Consider the following 13,196-nt stretch of genomic DNA (forward strand, 5'->3'; position numbering starts at 1 on the left):
TGGAAAGAGTCCAAAAGTTAACATTAAATTTCAGGTCACGCAATGTACGTGGATTACGTGCAATGTGGAATCGAGGGGAACCATTAACATTTACCAAGAGATGGAATCCATTTAATAGTGATATACCTTTTACAACGTATACATCTCACCCACTTCTGTGGCACAAAGGTAAGTTTAATATAGACTATACTTTGTCAACATGGTTCATGTATGTGTGTTGCATAGCTTTCAGTGCTTCCGATCTGAAGTAAGCAAACCCCTATACAAAGTGAACATCATGCTTGTTCACTCAGTTTCAAAGTATGGAGCCACTTTAACTTCAGGAAACTCAGATTTTTAAAGTGTCGCTGATGTAATACTTTCGTGTTTGTTACAATGGCATTTACTTTCAAGGCCTCTGTTCAAATATTGCAAATAAAACATTGAAACTGTATGTATATACAGACAGCCCTCTTTCTCATGGTCATTTGGTGCCTACGAACTACATTCAGGGTTGCCACAAGTTCTGGAAATCAGGGAATTTCAAATGTATCAGGGAAATATCAGAAAAATTTGAAAAAAAATAAAAAAATAAAATAAAAACACTGGAAACACCTCGTTTTTGTCTCAATAGATGAAATGGTTTGTTTACGGAGATGTCACGCATCATCGCTAGCTGGGCACAGCTGAGTACATGCAATGCTTCCCTACTCCCTCATTCTTACTGCTTCTCCCCTTCCTACCACTCCCCTCAGCTTGGAGTCAGTGCTGCCACCACTTCATGCAGCTAGCCTAGCGGCTGCCAATGAGAAGTGGTTTGTTTGGATCTGATTCTCAGAGGTCGTTGAAGCAGTGGCCAGAGATGGCGGTCATGTGTGCATGAGTTGTGTCCGAATGATTGTGTGAATGTGTGTGCACTCGCATTTTCTGACAAAGGCTATGGCCAAAAATTTAGTTGTGAGAGAGTGTCTTTTCTATGTGTCTGTCTATGGCTCAGTGATGATCTTTACGGTGAGTTGCTACCTATCCTCATTAGTATTGATTCTCAGAGTATTTGTGCAAGTAATCTGTTGCATGGATTGATTACTACGGTCTCATTTCATCAACATGTTGTCCATGACAAGTGAACAGCTGGCCACATGAGCTGACTTTCATGATGGGCCAAAACCGTATGCCTTTGCGGTGGTTACCTCCAACAGATTGGGCCTGACAATCTGAAGCCTATAGTTTCCCACTAATGTGTGGGCCCTGCCTGTAGGATATAGTCTCAGCGATCTGTCCACAGGCCAGGACTGTTTGTTTGTGGCGTAATGCAGCAGATTTTCGTGGTTTATCCTTGGCAGACCAGAGGCCCCAGGTGTTGGATTTCAGGAATTGCAACTGTCTCACCACAACTACATTGTACAGTGCGACATTTTATAGATATTTTATTTATTCTAGTACATTTTGGCACTTCGAAAGTAGTTTATATGTTGGAAAGTGTGGACGATAAGAAGAAGAAAATTGTGGCCATCACTGGCACTTTGAACGTACATAGCATTCAAACTGCCAGTGACTGCCACAATTTTTTTCATGTATTTCTTGAAAGAAAAATCACACAACACCTGTAAAATAATAGACATAACACAGTGGGCCCCCCATGAACCATGGACTTTGCCATTGGTGGGCAGGCTTGCATGCCTCAGTGTTCCAGATAGCCGTACCATAAGTGCAACCACAATGACAGTGTATCTGTTGAGAGGCCAGACAAATGTGTGGTTCCTGATGAGTGGCAGCAGCCTTTTCAGTAGCAGCAGGTGCAACAGTCTGGGTGATTGACTGATCTGGCCTTGTAATATCAATCAAAACAGCCTTGCCTGAGCTAGTACTGCGAACAGCTGAAACCATGGGGAAACTACCACCATAATTTTTCCCAAGGGCATGCAGCTTTACCGTGTGGTTCAATGATGATGGAAACCTCTTGGGTAAAATATTCCGGAGGTAAAATAGTCGCCCATTTGGATCTCCGGGTGGGGACTACTCAGGTGGACATCGTTACCAGGAGAAACAAAACTGGCATTCTACGGATCAGAGCATGGAATATGAGATCCCTTAATCGTGCAGGTAGATTAGAAAACTTAAAAAGGGAAATGGACAGGTTAAAGTTAGATACAGTGGGAATTAGGGATGTTTGATGGCAGGAGGAACAAGACTTCTGGTCTGGTGAATATAAGGTTATAAATACAAAATGAAATACAGGTAATGCAGGAGTAGGTTTAATAATGAATAAAAAAAATAGGAACATGGATAACCTACTATGAACAGCATAGTGAACGCATTATTGTAGCAAAATTAAGACTCGAAGCCCACACCTACCACAGTAGTACAAGTTAATATGCCAACTATCTCTGCAGATGATGATGAGATTGAAAAAATGTATGATGAGATAAAAGAAATTATCCAGATAGTTAAAGGAGATGATAATTTAATGGGGGACTGGAATTCGATTGTAGAAAACGGAAGAGAAGGAAAAGTAGTTGGTGAATATGAACTGGGCTCAAGGAATGGAAGAAGAAGCCACCCGGTAGAATTTTGCACAAAGCAGAGCTTAATCATAGCTAACACTTGGTTTAAGAATCGTGAAAGAAGGCTGTGCACATGGAAGGAACATGGAGATACTGGAAGGTTTCACATGGAGTATATAATGGTAAGACAGAGATTTAAGAACCAGGTTTTAAATTGTAAGACATTTCTAGAGGCAGATGTGGACTCTGACCACAATTTTTTGGTTATGGACTGTAGATTAAAACTGAAGAAATTGCAAAAAGGTAGAAATATAAGGAGATGGGACCTGGATAAACTGAAAGAACCAGAGGTTGTAGAAAGATTCGTAGGGAGTGTTAGGGAACAATTGACAAGAACAGGGGAAAGGAATACAGTAGAAGTATAATGGGTAGCTTTGAGAGATGCAATAGAAAAGGTAGAAGAGGATCAAGTAGGTAAAAAGATGAGGGCTAGTAGAAATCCTTGGGCAACAGAAAATATGTTGAACTTAATTGATGAAAGAAGAAAATATAAAAATGAAGTAAATGAAGTAGGCAAAAAGGAATACAAATGTCTCAACAGTGAGATCAACAGGAAGTGCAAAACAGCTAAGCAGGAATGGCTGGAGAACAAATGTAAGGATGTAGAAGCATATATCACTAGGGAATGAGATAGATGCTCCATACAGGAAAATTAAAGAGACCTTTGGAGAAAAGAGAACCACCTGTATGAATATGAAGAGTTCAGAGGGAAAACCAGTACTAAGTGAAGAAGGGAATGCAGAAAGGTGGTAGAAACATATAGAGGGTCTATGCAAGGGAGATGTACTTAAGGGCAATGTAATGGAAATGGAAGAGGACATAGATGAAAATGATGTGGGAGATATGATACTGCGTGAAGAATTTGACAGAGCACTGAAAGACCTAAGTGGAAACAAGGCTCTGGGAGTAGACAGCATTCCATTAGAACTACTGATAGCCCTAGAAAAGCCAGCCATGTCAAAATTCTCCCATTGGTGAGCAAGATATATGAGATAGGTGAACTACCCTCAGACTTCAAGAAGAACATAATAATTCCAATCCCAAAGAAAGCAGGTGCTGACAGATGTGAGAATTACCAAACTATCAGTTTAATATTAATAAGTCATGATTGCAAAATACTAACACGAAATCAATACAGACGAATGGAAAAACTGGTAGAAGCCAACCTTGGGGAAGATCAGTTTCGATTCCTTAGAAATGTAGGAATACGCGAGGCAATTCTAACCCTACGACTTTTCTTAGAAGACAGGTTAAGGAAAGACAAACATACATTTATAGCAATTGTAGACTTAGAGAAAGCATTTGACAGTGTTAACTGGAATACCCTTTTCCAAATTCTGAAGGTGGCAGGAGTAAAATATATGGAGTGAAAGGCTATTTATAATTTGCGCAGAACCATAGGGCAGTTATGAGAGTCAAAGGGCACAAAAGGGAAGCAGTGGTTGGGAAGGGAGTGAGACAGTGTTTTAGCATAGGTTTGTTTATAAATAAATAAATCTTCTGCTACCAGTTATGATTTTCTTTATTTTACTATTCGCACGACGCGTATCGAGAAATAATTCCCATTTTCAAGTGCGTTTTTATGATGTGTGTTAAGCCATTTCTTTTGATGTTGTCAGTGTGTGTGAGTCTGCTTTATTTTGTTGACTTTTACTGTAATACATAAGAAACGCGATTTTTAGTTGGGTATCAATTCTTTCTGTGAGGTTAGTGGCTAAAGTTTGAGAACAATTTGTACTTACAATTTTCTAATGGTCCATTTGTGTAGAGAGTCACACACACTTAACATCACACACAACTTGTACATTTTGCACGTCGAAAATATCTTATATAAACAAAACAGTTACAAAGATCTTCTTATAGGTAGTTCACAGAGATAACATTATAGGTCTTCCACAGATTATGATATGCTTTTGTACAGAGGTTAATTTATCTTTACAATTTGGCTCATGAATTATTTATACTGATTTTACAATTGTGCTTATTTCTATGTTTTACTATTTTTATTTAAGTATATTATCGAAACATCTGAAGAAATTCACTGATTCACTTTCAAGTTTTTCATTTAATATTTTATCTTCATATTTTCTGTAATGTGAATATATCTCCAGTTCTTCAAGCAAATCCATTTTATGTCCTTTATCTAGTCAGTGGAATACTTTGACATTTTGCTCTATTTTTCCAAATGGGTGTCCTGTATTATGTATGTGTGTTGCTGTTGCTGATGTAGTGTGTTTGTTGTGTGTGTGTATGCTCTAATGTGCTCTGTGTACCTGGTGTTGATATTTCGGCCTGTTTGTCCTATGTAGAAAGAACTTGGAGCATTCCTGGCATGTTACCTTGTATATTCCAGAGTCTGAATATGGATCATGATTACACTTTATATTATGTATTAGTTTTTGGTGTAGTGTATTGGATGTAGAAAACCCAATTTTTACTCTATGATTTTTGAAAATTTTTGCAATCTTCTGTGATACATTGCCTATGTATGGAATGCTAGATATATATATATTTGGTATCTCAAAGACATCACAGACATTCTTAATCATTTCAATAATCTAAATGAGAAAATCAAATTTACAGTGGAACATGAGCAAAATAAAAGTATCAACTTTCTGGACCTAAATATTACAAGATACAACAACACATGCACATTCAAAATTTATAGGAAAAACACAATGACTGACACCGCAATCCCTGCAACCTCATGTCACCCAAATATTCATAAACAGGCAGCTTACAGGTCAATGCTGCATAGGGCAACAAAAATACCATTGAACCAAGAAAATATGCAACAAGAAATAAACACAGTGAAGAAGATTGCAGTTGCCAATGGTTACAATGCTTCCATGTTTGACACAATCTTAGACAAAATGAAGAGAAACACAGGTACAAACTGCACCACATAAGAAAAAGAGAAAAACAAATATATATCTAGCATTCCATACATAGGCAATGTATCACAGAAGATTGCAAATATTTTCAAAAATCACAGAGTAAAAATTGGGTTTTCTACATCCAATACACTACACCAAAAACTAATACATAATATAAAGTGTAATCATGATCCATATTCAGACTCTGGAGTATACAAGGTAACATGCCAGGAATGCTCCAAGTTCTACATAGGACAAACAGGCCGAAATATCAACGCCAGGTACACAGAGCACATTAGAGCATACACACACAACAAACACACTACATCAGCAATAGCAACACACATACATAATACAGGACACCCATTTGGAAAAATAGAGCAAAATGTCAAAGTACTCCACCGACTAGATAAAGGACATAAAATGGATTTGCTTGAAGAACTGGAGATATATTCACATTACAGAAAATATGAAGATAAAATATTAAATGAAAAACTTGAAAGTGAATCAGTGAATTTCTTCAGATGTTTCGATAATATACTTAAATAAAAATAGTAAAACATAGAAATAAGCACAATTGTAAAATCAGTATAAATAATTCATGAGCCAAATTGTAAAGATAAATTAACCTCTGTACAAAAGCATATCATAATCTGTGGAAGACCTATAATGTTATCTCTGTGAACTACCTATAAGAAGATCTTTGTAACTGTTTTGTTTATATAAGATATTTTCGACGTGCAAAATGTACAAGTTGTGTGTGATGTTAAGTGTGTGTGACTCTCTACACAAATGGACCATTAGAAAATTGTAAGTACAAATTGTTCTCAAACTTTAGCCACTAACCTCACAGAAAGAATTGATACCCAACTAAAAATCGCGTTTCTTATGTATTACAGTAAAAGTCAACAAAATAAAGCAGACTCACACACACTGACAACATCAAAAGAAATGGCTTAACACACATCATAAAAACGCACTTGAAAATGGGAATTATTTCTCGATACGCGTCGTGCGAATAGTAAAATAAAGAAAATCGTGACTGGTAGCAGAAGATTTATTTATTTATAAACAAACCTATTGTATCTACAGTCGCAGGCTTTCAAAAACCATTTATAATGGATCATATCAGTGTTTTAGCATATCCCTGATGTTGTTCAGTCTGTATATGGAGCAAGCAGTAAAGGAACCAAAAGACAAAACTCTAGTAGGAATTAAAATCCAGGGAGAAGAAATAAAAAACTTGAGGTTTGCCGGAGACAATGTGATTTTGTCAGAGAGAGCAAAGGACTTGGAAGAGCTGTTGAACAGAATGGACAGTGTCTTGAAGGGAGTGTATAAGATGAACATCAACAAAAGCAAAAGAAGAATACTGGAATGTATCAGTTGATGCCGATTAAATCAGTTGATGCCACGGGAATTAGATGAGGAAATGAAACACTTAAGGTAGTGAGTGAGTTTTCCTACTAGGGATGCAAAATAACTGATGATGGTCTAAGTAGAGAGGATATAAAATGTAGACTGGCTATGGCAAGGAAAGTGTCTCTGAAGAATAGTTCTGTGATTGATACACTGCTGTAGGTGATGCGTGCACAACTAGCAAGCAAGCAAGATACAAATTTCAGAGTATCTGGGCAGTCAGCATCAAATATTCAGTGATGAGGATGAAGATCTGGATAACAAAGGGAAAAAATTCAAAGGCATCGTGCAATATGCCCTAGACAAGCATGCTCCGAGTAAGGTCTTAAGGGATGGGAAAGACCCACCATGGTGTAACAGCCTTGTTAGAAAACTGCTCCATAAACAAAGAGAACTTTTGTATCAGATTCAAGAGAAGTAAAAACCTACCTGACAAACAAAATCTGAACAAAGCAAAAATGAGCGTATGGAGAGCAATGAGAGAAGCGTTCAACGAATGTGAAATAATTAAAACTTTGTCAACCAATCTGAGTAAAAACCCTAAGAGGCTTTGGTTGTATGTAAAATCAGTAAGTGTGTCAAAACCATCTATTCATTCACTCAGTGACCATACTGGCACCGAAACAGAAGACAACAGAGATAAGGCCGAAATACAGACTTTCGTCTTCTGAAATTGCTTCACCGCATAAGATCGTAACACAGTACCTCCTTTCAGTCATTGTGTGAACATTGAAATGGCAGATATTGAGATAACCAATTGCGGAATAGAAAAACAACTGCAATCACTTGGTAATGGTAAGACGTCAGGACCAGATAAAATACCTATAAGATTCTACAAAGATTATGCAAAATAACTTGCTCTCCTTCTAGCAGTAATTTATCATAGATTGCCTCAGCATTAAAGGGCCCCTAGTGACTGGAAGAAAGCGCAGGTCATTCCCATTGCTAAGTAGGTGCACACAATTATAGACCTGTCTCGTTGACATCAGTTTGATGTAGAATTATAGAACATGTTTTATGCTAAAAATTCTGATGTTTTTGGAGAATATAAATCTCCTCTATAAAAATCAAAGTGGATTACGCAAACAGAGAGCCTGCGAAACTCAGCTCACTCTGTTCCTCCATCGGATCCACAGTGCCATAGACAACAGCACTTAGGTTGAACTCGTGTTCCTTGACTCCATGAAGGCATTTTGTAGCAGTTTGCCTACTTTGTTTTCTTCGTTTGTTGTCCTCTGTGTCAACGTACTGGCTGCTACACTGGCTGAAAAATGGGTTGTGGAAGTACAACTACTGCCTGCTGTAAATGATGTAACCAACAGATGCACATTTGCATTTCACTGTCTTTTACTTTCACTGTTCACAAACCCCCAATATTACACAGTTATATGGCCAGTGTGCTATTGTTCTAACTTTTCATAAGCCTCATTAATAGGTTTTAGGCAAACATCCACATACTGCTACAATAGTTTACTGTTGAACATTAGGAGCAGTAAAAAACATAACCACATAATCCACAGTTCTTTCATAATAATCAGGTACATATGGAGCAGACACTGTCATTGGTTTAATACACGGCCTATTGGTGTAACACTTATCTCACTGTTAAGTTGATGCATTGTTGTATTTCTAACCAACACAGGTTCCTTGTCTGAAACTCAGCCATGGACTGACTGTCTCGTGACCAAAAATCGAGCTCTTATATGTCATCACAATAATATATACTGAAACTACACATTGTTTGAAGTTAAATTCATGGAAATTACAATTAAAACTTAACTCATTAAATTAACTGAATACAGTGAAAAATTGTGTCTTTTTAACTGTTTCTTCTGCTGCAAGAGTTAGACCGAATTATTTGTTTAAATTGTTAAATTAACGAATATAGTTATTCAAACAATACTTTTGACAAAACTGTTAATTACTTTGGAATTAATTAAGGGCTGGCTTTGCTAACATGTTTTCGAATAGAGCCAAATAGATAATTTTAATATTACTAGCATTTTGTCTTCCAAATGTTTATCATTAGTGCAGAATTTATATTTGTTTATATGTCAACAATAGAGTTTAAGTTACGGAACAATTACTGATTTCACTCTGTAATGAAAGTTTTAACTAAGAATAGTCAAAATAAATTAGAAAATCAATTACCGACATAAAGCTAAGCACAAAATTAGATCTGGTGTTATATTCTTTAAAACTGAGGGCCAACCTTTCTCTTATATGAAAATACAGATTATACTCACGTATGTTAATAGTAATTAGTTAGAAGTGAAAAATGAATTTTAAGGACACAGATGGCAAAACAAGAGGGGAAGTAAAAAAATCCCACCTGCTTCATCTCAATTGGACACCATCCTGCACTGCCGTCTAGTGAAAAAAATTATGAGTTTATCAAATATCAGAGCAGATTTGTGACTAGATTCAAGACTTCCTAGCAGATAGAACTCAACATGTCGCCCTTACTGGAGCAAATTGACTGATGTAAAGGTATTTTCCGGAGTGGCCCAAGGAAGAGTGATAGAACTTTTACTGTTTACGATATATATAATTTATCTAATAGAAAGTGTTGGATGCCCTTCAAGGCTGTTCACAGATGATGTGGTTGTCTATAACAAAGTAGCAATGCTAGAAGATAGTAACAATTTGCAGAATGATCTGCAGAGAAGTGAGAATGGTGCAGGCTCTGGCAGTTTTCCCTGAATGTAAATAAGTGTAACATATTGCGCATACATAGGAATAGAAACCCACTACTGTGCAGCTACACTGTTGATAACAAACTGCAGGAAACAGTATCTACTGTAAAATGTCTAGGAGTAACTATCCAGAGTGACCTTAAATGGAATGAACACATAAAACATAGTGGGAAAAGCAAATGCCAGACCCAAATTCATAGGGAGAATCGTAGGGAAACATAACTCATTCATGAAGGAAGTGACTTGTAAGGTGCTTGTTTGACAGATTCTTGAGTGATGTTCATCTATCTGGGATCCTTACCAGGTAGGACTGATACAAGAGAGAGAGGGAAGAATCAACGGAGAGCAGGGTGCTTCATCACAGGATTGTGCAGAAGCTTTACGGAGATGCTCAACAAACTCCATTCTCAGATGTTACAAGAGAGGCAATGTGCATCAAGAAGAGATTTACTATTGAAATTTTGAGAGAGCACTTTCCAGGAAGAGTCGAACAACATATTACTTCCTGCCCACTCCCACATGTCTCGCGTAATAACCAAGAAGAGAAAATGTGAAATATTAGAGCCAATACAGAGACTTATTGACAATCATTCTTTCCACGTGCTATTCGTTAGTGGAACAGGGTTGGGGAGCTCAGTTAGTGGTACAAAAAGTACACTCCATCGCACACTATTAGGTGGCTTGCGAAGTATGATATAGTTGTTGATGCCTAAATACTTAAAAAAATTGTGGTTGCATTGTTGTTGTTGTTGTTGTTGTGGTGGTGGTGGTGGTCTTCAGTCCTGAGACTGGTTTGATGCAGCTCTCCATGCTACTCTCTCCTGTGTAAGCCTCTTCATCTCCCAGTACCTACTGCAACCTACATCCTTCTGAATCTGCTTAGTGTATTCATCTCTTGGTCTCCCTCTACGATTTTTACCCTCCACACTGCCCTCCAATACTAAATTGGTGATCCCTTGATGCCTCAGAACATGTCCTACCAACTGATCCCTTCTTCTAGTCAAGTTGTGCCACAAACTTCTCTTCTCCCCAATCCTATTCAATACTTCCTCATTAGTTATGTGATCTACCCATCTAATCTTCAGCATTCTTCTGTAGCATCACATTTCAAAAGCTTCTATTCTCTTCTTGTCCAAACTATTTATTGTCCATGTTTCACTTCCATACATGGCTACACTCCATACAAATACTTTCAGAAATGACTTCCTGACACTTAAATCTATACTCGATGTTAACAAATTTCTCTTCTTCAGAAACACTCTCCTTGCCATTGCCAGTCTACATTTTATATCCTCTCTACTTCGACCATCATCAGTTATTTTGCTCCCCAAATAGCAAAATTCCTTTACTACTTTAAGTGTCTTATTTCCTAATCTAATTCTCTCAGCATCACCCGACTTAATTTGACTACATTCCATTATCCTCGTTTTGCTTTTGTTGATGCTCATCTTATATCCTCCTTTCAAGACACTATCCATTCCTTTCAACTGCTCTTCAAAGTCCTTTGCTGTATCTGACAGAATTACAATGTCATCAGCGAACCTCAAAAGTTTTTATTTCTTCTCCATGGATTTTAATACCTACTCCGAACTTTTCTTTTGTTTCCTTCACTGCTTGCTCAATATACAGATTGAATAACATCAGGGATAGGCTACAGCCCTGTCTAAATCCCTTCCCAACCACTGCTTCCCTTTCATGCCCCTCGATTCTTATAACTGCCATCTGGTTTCTGTACAAATTGTAAATAGCCTTTCGCTCCCTGTATTTTACCCCTGCCACCTTCAGAATTTGAAAGAGAGTATTCCAGTCAACATTGTCAAAAGCTTTCTATAAGTCTACAAATGCTAGAAACGTAGGTTTGCCCTTCCTTAATCTAGCTTCTAAGATGAGTCGTAGGGTCAGTATTGCCTCACGTGTTCCAACATTTCTACGGAATCCAAACTGATCTTCCCCGAGGTCGGCTTCTATTAGTTTTTTTATTCTTCTGTAAAGAATTCACGTTAGTATTTTGCAGCTGTGACTTATTAAACTGATAGTTCGGTAATTTTCACATCTGTCAACACCTTCTTTCTTTGGGATTGGAATTATTATATTCTTCTTGAAGTCTGAGGCTATTTCGCCTATTTCATACATCTTGCTCACCAGATGGTAGAGTTTTGTCAGGACTGGCTCTCCCAAGGCCATCAGTAGTTCCAATGGAATGTTGCATTATTTATGCCTAAAGATTGACACTTGTAGCAATGCCTGCCTAGTTCTATGTCTCTTATTATGTTCGTGAGTGTTTCATCAACTGATAATTGCAAGTATGCATTGACCAAGTCTATGTGAGAAAAGCTGTTGTCAGTTTCATTAACAAGCCCTTAAGCTTGGGAATGAAATATGTATCTATTGTTAACTATGTGATATTTGTAAATTTGAAATCTTCACATTCACAGAACTTTCTTTGAGTTACAAATGGTAATGTGGGGATTGCTAATTGTTTATGCACTGTAGGTTCTGCTTCACCATCTATGGATGAGGGTGTGCTAAAAAGTAATGCTTTCGAATTTTTTATGTGAAAACTTAGAGCTTTTTAAATGAAACAAACATTACTTGTATTCAACATATGTATTCTTAATACCTACGTATCTGTGCCCCTCTGCTGCTAGAGGGCTCTGAATTGTAGCATGTCATATGACAATGCTTACCATAACTGTGTAGGTGTGTGAGAAAGAGCGCCGGCTGCTGTGGCCAAGCGGTTCTAGGTGCTTTCCATTTGTTTCCAATAATTAAAGAACATCTTTGAGGACTTCACTTTGATGGTGATGAAGTCTTGCTAGCGGAGGTGAGGTTGTGGCTTCGTCAATTAAGTCAGACAGTCTGCAATTGCTGTATCAAGAAACTGGGCCCTCCTTAGGAGAATTTATTCATCCCTAGGTTGACTATGTTGAGAAATTAATATGTAGCCATGAAGAACAAAGATGGACACTGTTAATAACACTTGTTTTATTTAAAAATCTTTAAGACTTTTCCCAAAAAAATTTGGAGGCATTACTGTTCAGCTTGCCCTCATAATTCTGCCTTTACTTCAAGAATTTATGTGAATAACATTAGACTAGTGTGGCAAAATAGAGGAGTGGTTACCTATATCAGTGCAGTGTGACCTTTAGCTCTTGTTCGTAATCTACTGTAGCCGTTGATAGTTTGATGACTGTTGCTGGGTTGTGGGAGCCATGTTGGTGCTTTTCAGGAGGCATTTGTCTCCCATCTGTGACATCTCAGGTTTGTGCAATGGTCAGGATGTTGCAGCAAATTGCAGAGAAGCAATGAATGACCAAAACAGTTCTTCATTATTCCATTTGATTTGGACAACTAATGGCTTGGCTTGGCTTGGCTTGGCTTGGCTTGGCATTTCCTCTTGGTATAGCAGGTGAGGTAGGCATAACATAAAGCTTTCAGCATACACATGCTGTCCAGGCTATGGCTTGCTGAGTTCAACATTACTGACACATTGGGTATTGAGTCAGCAGCAGCAGATGTGGACCTCAACGGATCAGGCAGCCAGTGGCAAGGCAGCAAAGGTAGCTTACATTGTAGATGGCAGTGACGTAGTGACCTGAGGACAGGCAGTGGTGCACAGAGAGATGAACCCTGAAATATAGGCTGCAGCACTACGGCAGGTG

At 37.9% G+C, this 13,196-nt stretch overlaps 1 protein-coding gene across 2 annotated transcripts in view; it reads left to right on the forward strand.

Moving 5' to 3' along the window:
• LOC126251464 (tumor protein p63-regulated gene 1-like protein) overlaps positions 1–13,196 on the forward strand; it is a 132,890-nt gene that overhangs the window by 72,805 nt on the left and 46,889 nt on the right. For both annotated transcript variants that reach the window (XM_049951898.1, XM_049951899.1), the window contains one exon: positions 35–168. In XM_049951898.1, the coding sequence (XP_049807855.1) occupies positions 35–168 (134 nt within the window). The remainder of the gene's footprint in view (positions 1–34; positions 169–13,196) is intronic.

This window comes from Schistocerca nitens, chromosome 4, assembly GCF_023898315.1.
Source record: "Schistocerca nitens isolate TAMUIC-IGC-003100 chromosome 4, iqSchNite1.1, whole genome shotgun sequence".
NCBI lineage: Eukaryota > Metazoa > Arthropoda > Insecta > Orthoptera > Acrididae > Schistocerca > Schistocerca nitens.